We start from the raw sequence: 22,252 nt of genomic DNA, 5'->3' as shown, positions 1-22,252 counted from the left end.
GACTGAGAATCCTGGTGACTGAGGAAATTGAAACAAGAATAAATGCAAGATAAAGAATTCTGAAAAATGCAATCTAGCCAAGTTTCAAAGGGAAGAATCTTGGAAAAAGTAGCACCTCCCAAAAACCAAAACCAACAAACCACCAAAAAAACCAGCAAAAATAACCGTACTTTAAATAATTAGTCTGTGATAATACTGAGGTGTCTGGTTTTAACTGCAGCATGAAATAATTTTGCAGCAAACTTAGCTCTAAAAGTAATTTCAAATAGCAATTCCCAGTCTTTTGCCCTCTTGGGGTAATATGGATGAATATTAATGTAATAAGTACTTATTTATACTGTAGATGAATAAAACAAAAGAAAATGGGCAATGGTATAACATCAAATATTAATGAAGAAAAGTAGTCAAAAAGCGTAAGTAGCAGTGAGAACAACAGATTACTGGAAAGATGACATTACTCCTCTGTCTTGTTTACCAGCTCCACGACAACACTGGAGAGAGCAGACATGGAGTGGGCCAATGGTATGATCTACAGGCAGCTAACCCACAGTCCCACTGTATAACAAAGTATTATGTTTTATTTGTTTCAAACTCATTTCTGGTCTACCTAATCTACGCATAGCAGTAGAGTTTGAAATGCCTGAAGTGGAGCAGATAACTGCATTTCCACTTGCATGTTTCTTTGGACATGGCTGGAAAATATTTCTCTTTATGGTGGAAAAACAGTGTAGGAAGAAATGATTTAGAAACCCAGTACATTTCCAGAGAGTAAAGTGTGCAACCTGTGGAGTGGAGCAGAGACACCAACACTCATCCACAGTTAGCCTGGCCATACAAGAAGGACAGACAGAGAGATGACTTCTACTGACTTTGTAGCAAGGATGAAGGAACATCACTCCAGCTTTATGAGAAAAAAACTACATTTTCCCACTCACCACAGACCACTATTGTTGGGGTCTCCTCTCCCCACTGTGTAGCCCTGGGAGAGGGGCCCTGAGGGCACAGACACGGGGTTTCCCTGTCCCTGCTCAGCCTCGTTCCCATGGGTTGGTTTGTGTTCCCTGCGTGGGCAGAAGGACCCTTGGTCCCGTGACTGGAACAGTTCCTGGGCAGAGCCCCGGCCATGCGGCTGGAGAAATAAACATCTCTGAAACAGCTAGCAAGAATCTGTCTGTCCGTATATATTTCCTTTCCACGGGACTCCTGGTTTGATATATGTGTGTTGCAGGATCCCCACTGCAACACACTATGAACATCAGACAGAGCGAGGCACAGATGCACACACAAGAACCATCCATCCAGTGGTGTATATGCTGAAGCATAGTTAAACACTGGAAAGCTGAAGCTTTTTGTCTATGCATTTCAGGTAATCTAAATAGTAGCTGAGTACTAGGGGAGTTTCCTGTCAAAATGAGGTAGTAAAGAAGAAGACAGGATGTATTTATAAACCTGCTTTATAAAGAACATCCTGTAAGAAATACACCAATACTGACCTGTATTCTGATACAGGTAAATAAGAAGGGTTAAATGCTGGATAGGGAAGAAGATAAGAACAGAACTCCCATGTGGTACAAATCCATGTAGCTGGAAGAAAGAAGGTAAAATGAGGCTAAATATCAGGGAAAAAATCCTTAATGGGGTGATACATCAGATTTCAAAAGTCTCCCAAGGGAAGAAGCAGAATCCCCACTGCTCAACACATATAAAAGCAGCATGGACAAAGAACTACAAGATAGGCTACAGGGAATAACTCAATACATAGCAAGATGATGGCTCAGATGACCTAATAATATAATAGGATTTAAAGTGAGTAGATAATTCTATTATCATTAACCACATTCACAGTAGTACAAGCTAAAACACTGTTGCTATGGCAATCAATCCTTATGCATCGTTGCAGAAAAAGACTGAGATACAAGGGATGGAAATGAATTGAACCAGCCCTTCCTATCCTCAATTAATTCAACGTACCAGTCAGCTGGGAAACTACCTAAGACAAAAGTTTACACCAAGCTTCCCACAAGCCTTTTAAAATATACAGTAGAGTACAGCTGAGTGTCTGGCATTCAAATATAGGTTATACTTAGATTTACAGAGTTAGTTAAAATTCAAGGTAAGGGCAAGGCTCCAGTTCAGAGGGGATGCTGCTGGAAAGAGATGGATTGCTCTCATCATTGCATTTGGAATACTTAATACTACTTGAATTCTCTCAGCCCAAAGTAAACAGACACTATGAAAGACCAATACATGCATGGTTTTGCTCTCATGGTATTGCAGCTCCATCTCATGAGAATATGAGACAACTTGCTCTCCATGTAAAAGGCAAGAAAAAAAGACAGCAGAGGTGACTGGAACTTTCTAACAAACCATAGCATCCGAATTCTTAGTCTTAATTTATACTCACAACTGAAAACATACAAATTTTTAAGAGTCAAGCCCCAGGATAACAAATGATCAGCAGTCTCTTGATTACATATTATCAGCTCTAAATCAACTCCACGTTATTACAGAGTAGTAAAAACATGCACATCTCTCAGTACACCGGAAAATGGATACCAGTTTGCTCCCTCAGCTTTTCTCTTTATTTACAGTAACAGAATATTTGTCAGGAAATCGTGAATTTAAACTTGGCAGTAATAAAATCCTTAGAATGGGAACATTTTGGAATTTAAATTTTGAAAAACATAATTTAAATCATTCCCAGTACCACTCAAATACAGTTTGAATCTCTACTGATAAATGTGGAAAATATCACTACATTTTTAATGACAACTGATAACTTAAAATAAGCACTAACAGTCCTCTTCCTCTGAAACAAAAAAAAGTTTACAGCAAGACACAGCAAGAATTGAGTGGGATTGAAAGCTCAGATACCTAGAGGAAAAACCACCATGCCCTTCCAGTTTTGTAACACAGCAAAAGGTGGTTACAGTGTTTTTAGGAAAAACTAGAAGCATATGCAGACATCTAATTCTGCTCCTTGGAAATTCACAGCAAGGCTTCCTTTCAAAAAAGGTTTCTCAAGTGAACAAAGTATTACATTTTTGGTCTTTTGATAATCTACAGTATTGTTAATAATGCAAAGCAGCCCACACAGAGAGGGCACTACAGGTTATAGGAGCTATATTCAAAAAGGAACATGTTTTTACCTGCTAGTGCTGGCATTTTAATGTAATCCTTACTTAGTGTTTTTTGCAGCACTACACAAAATATTCATTAGAAACCAAGGGGGGGAAAAAGATCAGAAGGGAAGCAAGTCCATATTCTGGTTTGAAAATCAACTATGAGCAAGCAAGTATACCAAAAGGTAAATACAAACTCCAAAATCCTCAGTTACAAATATTTGAAAGAGGCTAAAAAGAAACCAGCATGCTTTTAAAAGGCCACTAAATTTGATCTTAAGGAATGTATTATATTTTAAGTGAGAAGCAAAATACGTAAGTCAAGAAAAAGATCAGAGCAGCAGTGGAGTTTTCAATACTCACAAATGCATACAGAAGCAAAACATTTGATAGATGTGCTATACAGTTACCCTTGTACATTAAAAATTTATTTACACAATGTAATTTTTTGTAAAAAACTTATCAGGGATAAGCAGAAAAAATGTACTATCAAGTACTATCAGAACATTCTTGAAATGCTAGAACATGCCTGAATTCGTGAGACATTTATTCAATTGATGAAGATACATCATTTTTATTGAAAACAGCCCATAACACACTGCATGTATATTTTGTTTCTATTTTAACATATTTCATTAGTATTTTTCTTGGAATTTAAACAAAAACCTTCCCGCTTGTGTGAGCTTCAAGTCATTAGTGCCAAAACTTCAGCCAATGTTTCATGAGAAAATTACTGAATTATGTCTGTTTATGATTATAACACAGATTTCTCAAGAAAATTATTCCCTCCTGGGCATTAAAAACTAAATGAGTATGAAAGACTAGAATGTGTTGAATGTGATCAAGCTAGCCTTTCCCGCCAAAATGCTTCAATTTAATCCAAAACTAATTTTTTAAAACTTAAACAAAGTCTAATAAGTTATTTCACTTCCAAAAATGACGTGCATTTACTAGGAGACTCAATATAAAGAGATCATTAAAAAAAATCAATATGTGAAGGCCAAGAATTTTATTATGCAACTGCTGTAAATAATTTCTTTTTTTTTAAAATATATGTAAGTTCATGGATGACTCAAAAAGAGCATGTGTGAGAAAGAGAAAGCAATCCCAGTGCAACTGAGAAATTAAACTGAAAAATTAAAGCAAGGAGCCAAAAAACAGACACACAGATGGTGAAAACTGGCAAAAATTAAACGTAAAAATCATGCTCTTAAGTACCAACAGATGCAGTGACTTTAAAATATTACTCCTTGAGGATACACAAAGACAATAATCCCAGATTGTGATTCCTGGGCGAGTCTACTGCTGTGCTAGAGCCCCAAAGTACACTGTACTGTATGTAGAAAAAATGATGTGTCAGAGACGGTGATATCTGCTCTGCCAGTCTACTAAAACAGAAGGGAAGCAAGTTAAACTATCCCACACTGTGAAATTAATGTCTTCAGGGGGAAAAAAAAATTAACTTTGTCACTGAGATTAGAGAGGTGACTTGCAGAATCCATTTACAGATTTATAATACTACAGGACTGAGCATGAGCTGGTTATTTGAGCATTTCTGAAACATTCCTTCTTGAAACGATATTCAAGCTTCCTGCTCCACATGCAAGGAGGACTGTGCTTCCCAGATTCCCTGTTGTTAAACACTGCCACAACTAATAGCTTTTGCTGACCCCAATCTCAGTTAGGGTCTCCTAGATTTTAATCACCACAATTACCTAGAAGCTATCCCAGTTTAGACTACTGGTATTAAAACAGGGAAAGAAAAATAATCCAGGATTTGAAAATCGAGAAACTGAGGTGTAATACCTATATGCTTGAAGTTCAGCCTTTCCTAAAAGATCTTCTTAGAATCTAAACTTGAATAATTATTAGTATTACTATAAAACACATGACGTAAGACCAATTTTCCAGATTGTTAAATTAATTCACTTGATGCTGGTCTCTGTGACTGAACAAACCAAGCATCCTATGCCATCACTGTCATTTCAGGCTAGCTGCAGACATAACTATAAAGACCACAGCTTTTTGCAGGGCTAAAAAACAGTCAATAAAAAAAAAAATTATATTTATTTACTACCTCTTCCAGTATGCAGAAGTTTACACTGGGCACTTCCTTATCTAAAACAATTACTGATGCCATCAAGATAATCACAACATAAGGAAAATGACTGAAAACTCAGCAACAAGAATGTATTTTCTAAACAAAATTTTTCAAGAAAAAGCTTTGTATGAAAGTTTTAAAGTTATATACAGACACATTTAAACATACAGATGCTCATACACATGTATATATATGCATGTAATCAGTGGCAACACTTTAAGAGTGTTCCTAAAAATGAGCAGTTAATGAATTGCTCTGTATTTCTAGTATACAAACAAGTATGGACGTGTGCTTCATTTAATTCTAATGTTTATATTGATGAGCAGTAAAAAAGCTGAGCTATAAAAATGAATGTGAAGGTTTGCTGTGTTCAAACTGGCAAACAAGGGTAGCGTCATGAATCAAATGAACTTTATCTTTTGTAGAGTCTCCTGGCTGAGATGACCCCGAGAGGTACAACTTCTCACCAGCACACCCAGCCAGAGTGAGCCCCAGCAGCTGCTGTTTGCTCTGCTGAAACAGCCCCAGGGGCGGTTTCGAAGTGACTCCCACCACCCAAAACAGTCTCAGCTGCACTCAGCAGATGCAAGCACTGCTCTGGTTTCACCCAAGGTTTCTGAGGTTTGGCTTTGGAATTAGACAAGTCAAAGCGTGTCTGACACCAACATGCTCAAACCCCCAGGGGTCACCATGGGAGGGCACAACTCTTCAACTGTGCCTCCTTTTATTCTACATTCACAAAGTGTCTCAAACACCAGAAGCCATAAAATTAAACAATCATTAGTGAGCTGTGTTGCAATGGTGTAGGTAGATATGTGGGTTCAGACTGATTCTGATATATTAACTTTTTTTTCCTACGTATTTCCCAGCCTACATCTCAGAATTTTCTGCTGTCCTCTGACACACCAGTATGAAGCTGGAGTACCTCCCACCCAATCTTCAGTTTCTCAGTAAGACTGACATTTGGAAATTTAGAGAAAAAAATTGTCAGAGTCCTTGAGCTACATTAATTTCACCTACCCATAATGCTACACTACACACTATACTACTGAAATATAATATTATGTCTTTTGCACAGAGAACAACTTTAAAGACCTTCAAGTCACCAGCAAAATCATCAGTTCTGATAAGACGATGAGTTAAAAGAGTTTTCATGAAGAGAAAGCTATTTATAGCGGTGAAGTGTAACTACAAGAACAACTGATGGGCCTGCTTTATGAAATCTGTGCTTTGTTGTAAGAATTATGGCTGAGAAAACCAAGATAAATAAAAATGGCATGATGGAATACTCAATGCAACTTTCAATAATTTTAAACAGAGATACTCACAGATATGCCCACTTTCTTTTGGGACATTTAATTTAGTCTGTGCTTTGGATAAATGAGTTGAAATTATAAGCAACCATTAATTCCTACACATTAGGAAAGTAAAGATTTTTGAAGACAAATGAGGGTATCCAAAAGGAAGAGGAAATTAAGCTTTGATACAAAGTGACTGAAACTGGCTTCCTGCCTAGTATTTTGAAGAAATAGTAAGAGAACCAGAGGTTTTGATCATAATGGGTACCTCACTCCTCATGTGTTTATTCCATGGTCTGTAAAAATGACTGCAGTATACAAACCAAAGGGTAATTTTTTTCCCTCTCCCATTTTAGAAATACTTTTATATGTATACTGCCCTTAACATTGATTTTTAAACTGTGAAAACAAGCAATATTTTCAATGGCAAATGTGCTAAAATAATAATAGCCAACTGATTTTTTTTCAAATTCATAAAGGGTCATCTCTTGGCTGGAAAAAGAAGCATAAAAAATTTCAATCCAAATGAAGTTATAGTAATCACATGCAGATGGCATGAAAATAATACCTTAATATTGAATCTGGGCAATGATTCTTATTCTTAAAATATCACATTCAAGAGATCAACATGAAAAGTAGTATTTGTTTGAAAAGTAAAATATTTACAGCAGTTTATTACAGAAACTCTTTAGTTCATCCAGTTGATTGCTTCTTCATGGAAACACTAGTTGTGCTGTTATTTGCTTTAATGCTGTGTATCCTGAGTATGGAACCTCCCTCACCCAGGGTAACTGCATCAGTTACACACTTGTGTTCTTTCTTTGGCACAGGGATTCAGCAAAATGCCTCACCAGTGCCACAAGGCAGCTGGCCATTAGTTCTTGGGTCTTTTGAAAAGATTTTTAATTATTTATTAAATCAGATCAAATAAAGGTATTAAAAAAAGAAAGAGAGGTATTATTGTTTTTCTGTTTTGTATGTGACATATATAGAAGTAAATAACTTCTTCATACATCCCAATTTCCTAACCAGCTGAGATCCTCTTGTCCCTGCTCGCCCCTTCCCTGGCCCTGGATACAAAGTTGACCATTTCATATGCAACTCCAAGGAGTTTCAAGATCAATTTAGAATGGACTTATTTTCAAATCAGCCATTGAATGAACTGGCAGGCCTGGCCTATTATCTTATTTTCTCACCCAGTTATACTGAGGAAATAAATTAAAATCTTATGGTATCTCCCATCAACTAAGTCATATTACGTAATTCCATTCACTCAGTTGCTGCACTCTCTAAATCTTGCTGTGTCGCTTCATGAGAATCATGACATTTCTCAAAGTATCCTATAAATTAAAGTAACCACTTAATACAGCCAGAGTACTACATTCAATAATGAAATGCTCATACTTAAGCAATAAAATCAAGATTAAATTTAAAACCCAAAATAAAACAAAAACCCAGACAAATTACTTCCACATAACTCAATTATTAACTCTAAGTTACATAGTATCATTCCCATTTACAGCAAAGTTCAATCATGTCATTAAAATGACCTGTCCACACAGGATTTTAAAGAATAAGCACCTTTCCTATTTCCATCAATGGAAGATAAATTAACTATCACTTCCACAACAGAAAGGATAAACTTGGCCCTTTTCTGAAAGCACCTTCCTCCCCAGTTAGTAATCCATAGAAAGGAAAAATATGAAAATCATCCTGCTATTATTCAATAAATTAGATAAAGATAGGTTTCCCATTCAGGTAAAATCTGCATTTTTCCCTTACCCAAAACAACCAATTTGTCTTAATTTCTGTTCTGCTTGGAGTTAACTGACTTGCAGGTCTCAGCAGTGATTTACCTGAACCTCCCCTAAAAACTATAACAAGAAGCCAAAAGCTCTCATATCCATGTTCAAGTCCAGATAAGTTTATTTTAGTGTAGGAAGTGCTTTTATTTTCGTGTAGGAAAGCCTAAAATTTCCACTTCAAACTAATAATACAAATATTACTTTAAAATAAGTAACATAAGCCATTTAGAAGAAAAATTGTATCAGGAAGAAAACCACAGTATTAAAAAAAACCAAAAAAGGCACTTATTTTTCCATTTAAGGTCAAGAAAACTCTACAATGTGAATTAGGTGAACTGAAAATTAAGTTAATGTGAAGCTTAAGCTAAGACCAGTCTGACTTCTAATGCAGACTTACAAAAGCTTGGTTTGACAACAAAGCCAAGTAAATTATCAATCTTGGAGTTTCTTATAATTTCAAAGGAACAAGAAAATAATTCTTTACTTTGAGGGTGACAGAGCACTGGAAAAGGCTGCCCAAGAGGGTTTGTGGAGTCTCCTTCCCTGGAGATATTCAAAACCTGCCTGGATACGATCATGTGCAGCCTGCTCTAGGTGAACCTGCTTTAGCAGGTGGTTGAACTACATGATCTGCAGAGGTCCCGTCCAAGCCCAATCTTTCTGTGATTCTGTGAAAAAAAAACCAAACCCACAGCATCTGGGATAGCCTTCTAATTTTGCATGGTGTCTTCCTGATAGAACATAGAAAAGAATTGCATCAAGACTCTACAAAATAAAACACAAAAGGGATTTAGGGAATGGAGTGTAGAGATGGCACCTCTTTCCTTCCAAGGAATTGGCTCCTGCCCCACAGCAACTTGTATTACAAACCATTAAGCAGGTACATAGGAAGAAGAGACAGGTACAGCAGAGAAAGTAAGAATACAAAATAAAAGGGGAAAAAAGGTAAAATATCAATACCATGTACTACCAGTACCACCTTCTGAAACAAAATGCATAATTTCTTTTTTAGCCTTGAAGATCCAAGTAGTCACATATTTACACTTTGGTTAAAAGACTAGAATGCAGAATGAGCATAATGTGAATTTTAAATTAGGAATACTTCACCAAGAAGGGCAAGGGAGAATCCTCTATAGACACAATTAACAGAATTGCTTTAATACACTTAAAAGTTTTAACCTTTGTGGTCTTTGAAGTGAACAGTGGAACTGCATCTATTTCAGGTTTGTACCAAAGGGCCGTACTGCCCTGAAAGTTTTACAGTGCTGTAGAACTAATGAAATAAATTATCTTAATTTGGTTAGATCTATTTCATTAACTGTATTACCCACCAAGGGAATGAGGACGAATTTTAATTTTACTAATGTATTTCAGTTCTGCATTACTTTGGCACTCCATAATTGCAAGCTCCTGCTCAGTGCTGCTCACTCTGCCATCCCAGGGGCCACCTCTCCCCCTCTCTCCCAGGCAGGCAGGGCTGTGCAGGGGGGAAGCTGTGGCACCACTGACCGCCACCACCCCAAGCTGAACATGGCTAACTCCTGCCACATTCCCATCGGGACTACTGAGGACACAGCACAGTAGCAACAACAAGCACAATTATGAAAACAGAGACCATTTTTTGTTATAAGCAAGTAGTGTGGAGACATTATACACACCTCGACTAGAAAGTAAACACATGAGAAGATAAACCTTTTTCACACCATGAAGAAAGAAAACAAAGAAGAAAAAAATCACTGGACACATCCTTTTGACAAAATGTTTTCCCAGGGCCATTAATGGATTTTCAGATGTCCTTATCTGACCTGCTGCCATGGACAGACAGAAGTCTACAAAGAACGAGATAATATTGTTCCACAAAGTATTTAGAAAACAGTCAAAAAACTAACAGAAATAATTAATTTAAAGCTTCCTACAGCATCTCTCTGCAGTTTTAGAGAGTATTATTTATCTTGCTGGTATGGTAAATTCATTACCATAAATTTCCACAACAACAGGATTATTTAAATAGTTTGGTCCAAAAGGGAAGACAAATAGCAGTGTATGGTTACTAGCAAGTCAGAAAATGCCTTTCATGTGTGACAACACTTTTCAAAAAGTTTTTGCAAAACAGAGTGGGTCTTATAGCAGGTAGTAGCAGAGACAGAGCTGTGATATCTCGCTCCATGCAGCTCTTGTCAGGCTGCACCTGCAGAACTGTGTCGAGTTCTGGCTGCCACAGTGCATGAAAGACAAGGATACACTGGAGAGGGTTCAGAGGAGGCCCATGAAGGTGATTAAAGGGTTGGAAACCCTGCACTGTGAAGAAGGACTGAGGAAGTTAAGTCTTTTCTCCCTGGAGAAAAGAAGACTCAGGGGGACCTCATCACATTATTCTAGTACTTAAAGGGTAGCTACAGAGAGGACAGAGGCCCTCTCTTCACAGCGACACACATGGAGAAGACAAGGGGCTACAGGTACAAGCTGCATCCGAAAGATTTCATCTTAATACAAGAAAGATTTGGTGGTGGTGGTTTTTTGTTTTGGTTTAGTTTTGGGTTTTGGGGGTTTTGTTATAATCAGAACAATCAATCACTGGAAGAATCTCCCTAAGAACTGATAGACTCTCCATCACTGGAGGTAGTCAAGACAGGATTGGACAGGGTGCCAGATAGTCTCACCTAGGCTCTCTTTCCCACAAAAGGTTGGACCAGGTGTCTTCCCATATGGGCTGTTGATTCTTTAAATTTCAGACTAGTCCATCATCTGCCTCCTTATACTTAAACATCTTTGAGAGTGAGAGTGTTTGAGTGTGAGGATATACACACCTGAACATGATGCATGTCTTTTCCTATAATAATTAAAAGCCATGAGTATTTTTGTAAAATTGCCTTTTCTGGCATTGGTTTGGCTTTTTTTTTTTTTTTTTTTTTAAATGTGGACACATATGGAGTTACATTCTGCCACTGAATTCGTATCTGCACAGCAGCATATAACTGAAAGTAGACTGTAGCCCCCCAACTGTCTCACCTATTTAATACACAGTATGAAATGACATATTATTTTTGAAAGGAGAACAAGATAGATGCCAGCATGAAACAGTGTTTATAAAAGCATCACCACTACAGCTGTCCCCAAGCAATAAAGCTGTTTATTCCAACCTCCTACCTCATATAAACTGAAATCCTCAGCACTGAAAAACAACTTCAAATCTGTTCATGACTCCAAGACAAATAAGAAGAGTCTTCTCTCTTCAAAATATACAATTACAGTCATGTCCATAAATGTCCATTTTCTACACAAGTGGACAGATGTCTAAATTCCACATAAATATTTTCTTAACACTAATACATACTGCATTGGTTGTATCTTGAAATTTGATTCTATCTCTGTATATACTGATACATTCAGCATAAAAATAAGTCTTTCTCTTTAAGGCTTCTTTGTTTCTGTGGTTATACACAAACATTCAGAGAATATTTAACATATATCTGTATTAACATATTCACATGTAAGGCTTATACAGGAAAACATGGATATTCTTTTGAATTCAGGAGACATGAAAACTCTTCTATGGGTGTAGGAATATATAAAAAAAAAAGAAAAACATCAGGATAGGCCTTCATAATCAAATGGCTTTTAAATATCAAAATTATTATTAGATTTAGAAATCTGGATCTGAATCAAATTAGATCCAAAGTCAGATTTATACCTAGAACAGACCTGTGATTCTGATTCTCACCACAGAAAAACATGGTAAAAATTTTTACCTTAAAAGCAGAAACCATAAATACAGAAACAGAGAACTAGCATGCCCATCATAAGCACTTGCTGTCCCTTTCCCTGCCCCTTTTTAAGCATTCTGACATGTAACACAGAACCCAGCAATCCCCCAGATCGAGACGTGTCTGTGGGACCTTGCCCAGCACCGCAGCCTCAGCTGCTGGAAGCAGCTCAGCAGGGTCCAGCCTGGAAGCGACCAGCTGAGCTCATGCACGCCTCAGCTTGATGCAGATCTATACTCCAGTGGTAAACAGGAGGAGTTTGGACAGTTTTTTGTAGATACTCACATCATAATCACTGAAATACAGGTTTCTCATTTTGGAGCTCACTATGCATAGCATATTTCCTATCTAATAAATGCAGCAGAGGGAGAACACTGAAACAAATCTAGAGAATAATTACTTAATTGTGGTCTCGTATCAGTGATACCCCAACACCACAACAGTCTTACGGCAAGTCAAATACTATTAGAAATTGTGTATGAATTTTGACATTACATATACAAAATATTCCGCAGAGGTGATTAGTGAAAGAAAAAAGGAGAAAAAATAAGGAAATCATTATTACACATGTAGTTAGTAACAGCTCCAAGATGTCAGGGTGCTCTTCTGGCAGCCAAACAGGGCATTTGGCTGCCTCAGACCACTGCCCTTGCTGAGCTGTAACTGTCCCTCTTCATGCTGAGTGGAGGCTGAGAAGCCAGCATTTGACAGCTTACATTTCATCTTAGCATTTGAGCTCCTATGCTGAAATAGTTCACATCTTGCCAATCTAAAGAAATTAAGGGAGAAGTCAATACCTAATTACCTGTAGAAGCACCAGCTAAGAGAAAATATTCTTGGGCCAAAACAAGCTTTTCACCATCTTCATATAACAAAATCCAGAAGAAACAACTGCTGTAGCACTCAGGGTGTTGACAGCCCTATCAGAGTGAAGCCAGTGCAATCACAGGGCCAAGAACCCATCTCAAGCAGTAAAAAACATTTATTTACAAGTGGATATGGCATTGGGGAGACTTTGAACTCTTGCAGGGGCACCTTGAGGTCTTCCAGCCAACTCTTTGATTAACATAAACCTTAAGTGAATCCTCCACTGGTTACTTCTACCTGCCCCTGGTTACAACTGTGTCAAATTACTCATGTGCCAAGCCAGAAACAAGCAAACACATGACATTTGGTGACATTTACTTGTCCCGTGATCAGCCTCAGAGTGTTCTTGCCTAGTTTCACAAACCCTGGGCAGCCTCATGGTTACACACACACATCCCCCCACCTTTCACATGGGACCTCCACCAATGACCCCCCAAAAAGACAGCTCTCTGCAATATGCCTAGAGCTCTGAACACGTGCATTTCTGTATCTTTGTGACAGAAATCCTTTATAGGGAGTATGATTAGCTTTAAAACCATTTTTGTATTTTATAATGTATATACTGCCATGGTTCTATCTTCATTAAGGTTGTTACCACAAGAGACAAACTATGAAGTGCACGGTTCTCGGAGAGAGAGGAAAGCAATAGACTCTACCCTGACATATTATGGAGTAATGGATGACCAATTAAAAATTATTCCTCCAACTTAAGCCTAGGTATTCCTTTTTCCAAATCTTAAAGCCCAGCTCCTTATAACAACGATAATTTTTACTGCAGTTTAAATCTCTACATGAGAGGAGTTTGAGATAAGAGCTTCCACCCTTTAGCTTCCCCATCTTCAGGCCATGAAACAGAATTCACAGACCCTTCCACTGCAGTTACAGTCATATTAGAAAAGTAAAACCTAGGGAAAAAAGCTGAAATACACCTGTCAGACAAGGAGAAGCACAAAAGAGGTACATTAGAGAAAATAAAAATATGCACTTTAGCTATAACACTATGAAACATTTAGAAACAAACAAAATAAATGAGCTGCATTGCTGCCTTTTTCTTAAGGCATGAAATAGAACCAGGTTTTTTGTTGTTAAATGAAAATTTGACAAATCCACATGAAATTAGTGGTTTAAATTCACCAACCAACCTCTGAAGCTTCCATTATTTTTTTTTCAACTGACAGTGCTGAAACGCAATAATTTATAGTATCCAAATGTTTGAAGAAAGCATATTCAACCATATTAAAAGCAGGCCTTATTTTGCTGAAAATACAAGCTGAAGGCAGGTACTCTACAGCTGGAGATACAAGACCCTTATGCTACTTCCATGTCTGATCTTGCTGCAACAGGAACCAGAGAAACTGTACCAGATTACTCTGGACAGATGTCCTGAACAAAGGTAACTAAGGGAAGTGTTCCATACAGCACATTTCTGCACAAGAAGACAGCAGTAGTAACCAGCTTCTCTTGCCATTTCAGAATGCATTTGAGTTGCTCTACTCTCTGGCTTTTACTGCATACCAGAAAGCTACAGGGCACTTAGGAATCAGACATGTTCTTCAGTAACAACTATGAAATTTTACCCCATCTCCTACCTTGTTTTCATGCACTGATAAATACAGATATACACTAAATACATAAATGTATTTAAATATATATATGTTATAGATTTACATATAGTTTTAATGGAACCAAACTCATCATATTTGCAAATCTGATCAACTGCTTCATACTTAACTGGGGCTGTTTTATGATTTCCACTCCTGCTGTCCTCACACCCAATTCCCAACCAGCTGAGCAAGGAATATACTGTTTCATTTCAATGTGTCTTGTTTGCTGTCAGTTCCAACAGTTAACTAATAAAACTGAAATGACCACCTGAGAGAAAGTTTCTGTGTACCTAAATTTAAGGAACTGGTAAAAACTTGAACTCTTTCACGCATTCCCTTTCATGCCTCCCTGGTATGAAACAGCATGAGGCCAGAATTGATCAGGGCCCAAGCAAGTCTTGAGGTGAACTGAGGGAAAAAAGAACTCTCAAAGAAAAGTGGCATTATCATATATATGAATAAATTTCAGAGAAAATAAGATTTTTCAACTATTCTTTAAAGTTTGGTTGCTGTGGGGAAAAGGAAGGTGTTCTGGAGGGCAAGGCCAAGAATAAAAACCAACTTTTTCTCTTTTTAAGATATTTCAGAATCAAATTAAAGATTGCACTTTTCTTCCCTAGAACCTGACAATCTGTAAGAAAAAATTAATTGAGTGAAAGCGTAAAAAATACAATCACAGAATCACACAGTGGTTCACCTATAGTTCCAACCCCTCTGCCATGGACAGGGGTACCTTTCACTAGACCAGGTTGCTCAAAGCCCCATCCATCCTGGCCTTGATGGGATAGGGCATCCACAACTTCTCGAAGCAGCTTGTTTCAGTGCCTCACTGCCCTCCTAGTGAAAAATTTCATCCTTATCTAAACCTATTCTCTGTCAGTTTAAAGCCATTCCCCCTTATCCTATCACTACATGCTCTTATAAAAAGTCCCTTTAAAATCCTTACCTTTCTAAATGTATTCTGAAACTGAATTTGCATTTTCGGCTTCACAGTGGTGAAATGATTCTTTGGTACAGCGTTTCACATAACTTATTTCATGGGCTCGAGAAATACCAAGTTACTGAGAAACACATGGATCGTTTGCCCTGTGGACAACCAGGGGGCTCTGGAACTAACTGGGAACAATTGCTAGGCAGATATATCTAACCAGCACATACAACCAGAAGACCTTAAAAGACTCGTAAAGCAGACAATCTTTTCCATTTATTTGATGTATCACTCTAATTTACCAGAGCCCAAGTAAAACTCAACAGATATGAGCAAAAGCAATTACTGCCAGGAATTTTAACGGGCTTCATGCATTTCTCCATTTTTAGGCGCTAAACCCCAGACAAGATTACAGAAGTACTTCTCTAACACCTACTTGAACATATCTAATTCTGTTCCCTTATTAATCCCTGCTACAGTAGTTTATAATGGTTTCCTAGAAACAATGTCTCTTGTAGTTTCATCTTCAGAATGAGCTGTGATGCTATAGAATTACAGTTTGCTTCCTAGTGCTGTTTATAGGAAATGAGGTGTTGTCCGCACAAAAATAATTGTATTTCTTGGGCACATCACACCTTCAAAATGTAATTCCAGTGAATGTTCATTTATGCTAGAAGGTGACAAAAATCACCCTGGAATCCCTTTTTGCCTTATATTCAAAAGGAAGAGATGAGGCAAGCTTTGAGAGAAGTAATTTGAGCCCAGCCAGAAGAGCCTTCATCGAACAAGAAGTCTCTGGAGTCTGCAAGATGAACCCAATGATTTCTACCACCTTCTCTCAAGAGCCATAAAGGCAGGTTAGATCAGGACTATTAGTACCCCTGGTACCTGTAATGGGTTCTGCCCTACAGGTTTCTTGGCACTGTTGGCTGCCTTATCCTTGGTGCCAGACCTGCTGTCTGCTACTCCTTATGCACAGCCTGGCAGGGTGCACAGAGCACTTCAGCCCCTCCCACAGCTCTGCCGAGCACACGGGAACACAACTGCAAGTTGCTAAATTAATTGATTATGCCAGATTGAAATCTTATTGCTTGAGCTTCCCCTTCTAGAAGTCAAGGTTTAACCACAGAGGATACTGAAGAAGATATTAAAAATGCCAAAAGGTGTGGAAGAATATCTCTGCCTGCAGCTACTCCATCCCCTACCAGGCCCTTCCTCTCTTCCCTATAGTGCATCCCACTCTCCCAACAGACTTTCTTGTCCTGTATGTATCCTGCTAAACAGACTTCAGTCTAATTAATTACCTTGCTGATATGAAATTGCAAAAGGATCCTAGTCTTCCAGGTACATGCAGAATCATCAACATATTCAAAGAATAAACTCTCTCTCTCAAAACAAACAAACAAAAACAAACAAACAAACAAAAAAAACCAAAAAAAAAACCACCACCACTACAAACAATCAAAAACAAAAAGCAGAAAACTTGCTCTAAAGAAACAGCGAACAGCGTATTTACAATTTCAAACTGCAAACAGTTGACAATATGCTGGCAACAAATATGCTTCCAGTCTACCCCTACTGGCAAATTATTTACCTGATTGGTCAACAAATTGAACTAGTTAAGCTGTTCAGAGACTAAAATCAATACAAAGCTTAATATGAAACATATATTAAAATTTCATGTACCTAACATTTTACAAGAGGATCACTATTAAGATTTCTAATCCAACTTCTTTTGCTGAGACAACAGTTTCATTAACTGCCACAGTACAAATCTAATGATGCATGGAAATATGCCTCAAAAACATCAAACAAGCAGAACTGACACAGGAGGTGCCTTCAAATCTGGGCACCGACTTTCTCTTTCAACACAGGCTGATACAGAGACAGCAGCTCACTTCACCAACCTAACACTGCATCTTCTTGGAGGAAGGAACATTGGCATTAAAAGTGTAGAGGAAAGAATAGAAAGACCAAAGACAGAATTTTTCTCATAGAACATGTAATTAATTTGCAGATAATTACAAGACAAAAATAGTTAATAGCTCACATTTGGGAGGGTGTTTAGGGTTTTTTTAATACTCTGTGATATTGTTTTAGCTCTTCTTAAATTAAGAATGGGGTTGAATAAAGAATGTTTGGAGTATGATATGATTTGGCAATGTTGGACTCCAAATATCAGTAAGGGATTTGTGGGTGAAGGAGAGCAGTCCCAGGACAGCAGCCCAGTGTTGGATTATAAACTTTCCCCTCCATTCACACACTACACTGTAACAAACACTGGGCTGTGTCAAATAGCAAATTTCATTTTGAAGCTCTTCTGTACAAAGCAAATTCTGGTTTATGCCCTATTGCTGTAAAATAGAAAATTTGTACATTTTTGTTCAATGCAGAAATTCAATATTTTCATGTCACATTGCATAAAGAAGAAAAATGAGGTAATAATCCTACATATGCACTACCTTACATATGAGCTTGCTGTTGTATTTCCAATTTCCATATTAAAGATGCATTTTCTGTATACACTTGAAGACACTTCTTTGAAAATTTCAAGCACATGCAAAGACATGAAGTGACTGCTAGGTAATTTGAATTTCAGACCTTTAAACCTCTGTGACTACCAGCTTATAAATAAATTAATAAATAAACAACAACCACACATTGGAACTACTGAGTGTCTCAAAAAAGCCTAAGATAAAAAGCAATATAAATATACACTAAATAAATACAACACTGTGTTTAAAGTTATAATTAATATGCTTTATGGTGTTAAAAATAACAAGCATTTAAAAGTGCAGTGTCAAAACTGACCCACATTTGGCTATTATGTATTATTATTATTAGAATTCAATGGCAGTGTTTATCAAAATAATACTAATTAAAATAACTGTTGGTATCAGTTGTGAAGAACAGCAGCACTCCATATACTATATTTATGTGTTTATGAACTCAAAAATTAAATCATTTTCAGGAGTCCATTTCAGTCTTAGTGCAGGTTTTTTGGAAGCAGAAGGAATCCCATACAAATTTAGTCAGCATACTGCTGATGCTTCTATTACAGTTCGAGAGCCTATGTCAGGTATAAATACACTTCCTTGTAATAGCTTGGAGTAGCATAAAGATTAGATTGATAAAGTAATATATATATACACATATATATTACCTGTTCTTGCCTCTCCAGCCACTTGTCCACCATGGGATGACTGGCACTTAACGATGAACGAGCATTGTCTCTCTGAAACTGGTTAGACCAGCTACTAGTATCTCGTGGTAGGCTTCTGTAGTTTTCATCTTTCTAGTTTAAAAGAAACAAAAAAGTGTCTTATAAAAAACAACCAGTCCTTGCACATTAACAATGCAGCTGGTTATTAAACGAATACAAAAGGAAGACTGGACCCAAGGGCTGGACTCACGGACAGCGTGATTGCTCGGCCACTCAAGGGCCAGAGCTCCCTTTCCTTAATGCCAGGGACGCCCAACTAAAGCCTTGGTGGAGTTGTAGATCTTGCACCCACTCATGCTTCCCTTCCTCTTTTTCCAACCTCAAACCTCCAGTGCACAGATTCCAAGTACATACTCAGCAAGGATTTCAGAGCATCATGCTCCTCAGATTTGTTCTCACTGAGAGCAAATGTACCAAATGAGCCCATTCAGTGACAGCTACAGCCACCATATAATTTTCCCAAGTCTCTGAATGTAATCAATTTTACAATGAAAGCAGTCTCACTGCTCCAGGTACTGTCCTTTAGACCAGAATAGCATGCTGTAGAGTTCAAAACTTGAATGTATTATTCCACATAATAATGCTTTGGCTGGTTTGCCTGAAGGTATACAAATACAGTCACATTTGTAGAACAGCAGCAGATGGAGATTGTGCTGACAGAGATACATTGATCCTACTGAGACTGATAATTTTTCTCTTTAATTGATGAATTTGTCTGCACATCTTTCCTACAAGCTGTACAAATTCTTCAACTTCTAAAGGTTATTAGTCCTTACCCAGTCTGATCACTAAAAGCCAACAAAAGCACAGAGGCAGATTTTTAATGATGGGAGTTACCTTTAGCCTAAAGTCAGTGTTACTGATAGATTACATAGCTTAGTTCCTTCCAACTGAAATAATACATGGAGCTGAAATTCTGCTTAGCTTTTCAAAAGAGGATTATAAATATACCACGATATATGTAAGTATCCTTCCTTCAGAAGCAGAGTATTTTTTCCAGTCAATGTGTGTCTATCCTCATGCCAAATTAGATAATCTAGAGAGAGTATCTATTTTTAAAACAGGATTGTAGTCCTACATATTTTGCAATACTACCACTTTTAGGAATCTCAAAAACCTCTAAAATAATAAACCAACACCAGTGCACACTTGCAGTTATTATTTTCTTTAAGTTATTGTTTTCTTTATTTATAGCACACAGATTTTTGACCCTTTTTAAAATCAGTATTTCATTCCATCATAAGTATTTCCTTTCCCTTTTTGCCATACTTATATTTCTTTGGCCTGGAACGATATTAGTCCAATATTCTAGATGAAGCATCAACTCCCTTACAATTGTCCTTCACAACTTTGTTTCTGGTAAATATATGACAGGCTTTGCTAAGAAATGCAGGTCTTAGTCTAAATGTGAGATACAGCAGTTTTCAAAAGCTTCCTGTGCAAGACCAATCTTTTCCCAGACATATCAAACCTCTTCTTTCTTAACTGATGACAACTTCTTTCCTTGAAAGACTTTGTAGTATAAAATAAGTCTTCCATTTCAAGACATTAAAGCTTAAATTCAACCAGCACAAGGTAACTTTGTAAAAATATGTTTGCACAAGTAACCAGCCTAACAAATAACCATCTTAAATTACTTTACCCTACCACAAAGGAGTTAAAACTTTGTGTCTTTCAGCAACTAAAAACAATCCCGTTTTCCAGTTCTGGTTAAACACACAGCAAACTAGAAACTTGCTCAGTGTCTTGCTTAGAAAGGGGAAGTAGAAGTCAGCTTTGTACAACAGTCCCTCAGCAAAGCCATAAAAACCAGGGAATGGTGTGTACAAATTGATTTTTTACTGTTGCTTCTCTTATTCAATTCTTCTCTTCAGGTGACAGGGGTGGCACAGTTCATGTAAGCCAAAACAACAATTTCTCTTGTTCAAAGTGGTGGGCAGGTATAACAACAAAATCATAATCTGACAAAGAAATAACGAAAAATCATTTTATGCACAAAATCACCCATACAGTTGGTGCATGTGTTATTGTCACCTAACAATAACCCACTGTTTGACAGACCATCACCTAGTCTGAATGAACTGCAATTTCTTCCTATGTAACAAGATGTTTTCTGTATTTCTGTACTTTATAGATAATTCCATTTTTTATTGATTCACATTTACAATGTTCAACAGAAACTTTTTAGAAAGACTTTTTTATTTATAAAACACAAAGACCACTCTCCACACAGCATCCATTATGCCTGCACGGGAGTGTGTGGCAAGAGCAAGAGAGAAGCAAAGATGTTCATCTAGGGATGTGTTGTTCTTCAGTCATTCAATCACCAGGTCTCAGAATCACATTGGACAGTCACATTGCACAAAGTTTATACTGGAAATTTGTGCTGTAAAAAGTCTCAAGTGTCACAGCACACAATGTAAGTGGAATTATCTAAGCTAAGAGAGTTAAATTAGGCCTCTGTTTGGTGTATCTATACTAATGTCAAGAATTTTGCAGAGTCTACGCCTAATATTATCTGTGCTGACAGGAAGAGTACATTCATCCCACCTACCAAAGTATTTCTGCTTGTAGCCCATTTCTGTAGATGATTGCCTTTCTCCTGCTAAGACTTAAATCAGCTCATTTTATACAGAAGGCATCCAAGTCACTCAGCAATTTTTTCTGACAGCAGAAATAAATGCTGGAATGGTAGAGAGATGTGGTTTCTGTAACTTTTTTTGTTTCTCAGCACTCTCACCTTTCTCCAGAGGCTCAAAATAGTGCTATCATCAGATTGGAATAAAATACCAGTGCTGCAATCACACACACAGTCACGTTGGTGTTAGCCAAACAGTGAAACATCAGAAGATCAACCAGCCGCAGACAAGTCCTCCACTCCTTTCTTTGTCATTGCTTTTTGGCAGACAGCTCTCCCTGTAGCCCACGAGTGACAGCACTGGGACAAGCACCAAGCTGGAGGAGGAGCAGAGGGATCAGCACTCTCAGCACTGCCACACACCATGCATCTCACAGACACCTACGCCACACAGCCTTAAGGTGCTCCTGGCCACCTGTAACCCCATCCACGCAGGGGTTTCCATTACTGCTACTGCCAGAGCTAATTCAAAGATAGCTGTGCTGAAAAACTGTAGAGGTGCAGGTGGAAAACATCGCTGCAGCTTAGACATTGGGAATTACTGAGCCAGCTGGGGTGCTGTCTGTTATTTAATATATATATATTGTTTTGGGGCTTTTTGTGTAAAATATTCAGTTGCTAATCCAGAAAGCTGTACTTGCCTTCAGCATGATCTAGATTTAGCACACATGCTCCCAACATCCAGCTGAAAAAGGCGTGTGTGACTTTTAGTTACAGTACCATAAAGGAGAAGATTTCATGGTACAGAAGCCATCAGGGTCACACAGGGAATTCTCATTTCTTCTGGAAATGCAGCTGTAAGCCCTCCTGGGATCAGGGCTGACATGCACCATCAGCTGCAACTAAATGCCCTAATTTTTTAAAAAGAAGTTTCTTTCCCAAACATCTTTGGGGACCATGGG

The 22,252-nt window shown here is 37.7% G+C and overlaps 1 protein-coding gene across 20 annotated transcripts in view; it reads right to left on the bottom strand.

Moving 5' to 3' along the window:
- PARD3 (par-3 family cell polarity regulator) overlaps positions 1-22,252 on the bottom strand; it is a 451,472-nt gene that overhangs the window by 237,261 nt on the left and 191,959 nt on the right. For 15 of the 20 annotated variants that reach the window (XM_032100143.1, XM_032100149.1, XM_032100079.1 and 12 more), the window contains one exon: positions 18,653-18,784. The exons of the other annotated variants lie outside the window; for them this stretch is intronic. In XM_032100143.1, coding sequence (XP_031956034.1) covers positions 18,653-18,784 — 132 coding nt within the window. The remainder of the gene's footprint in view (positions 1-18,652; positions 18,785-22,252) is intronic. 20 annotated transcript variants of the gene reach the window in all.

This window comes from Corvus moneduloides, chromosome 1, assembly GCF_009650955.1.
Source record: "Corvus moneduloides isolate bCorMon1 chromosome 1, bCorMon1.pri, whole genome shotgun sequence".
Classification (NCBI taxonomy): Eukaryota; Metazoa; Chordata; class Aves; order Passeriformes; family Corvidae; genus Corvus; species Corvus moneduloides.
This window is presented reverse-complemented; position numbering and strand designations above follow the sequence as displayed.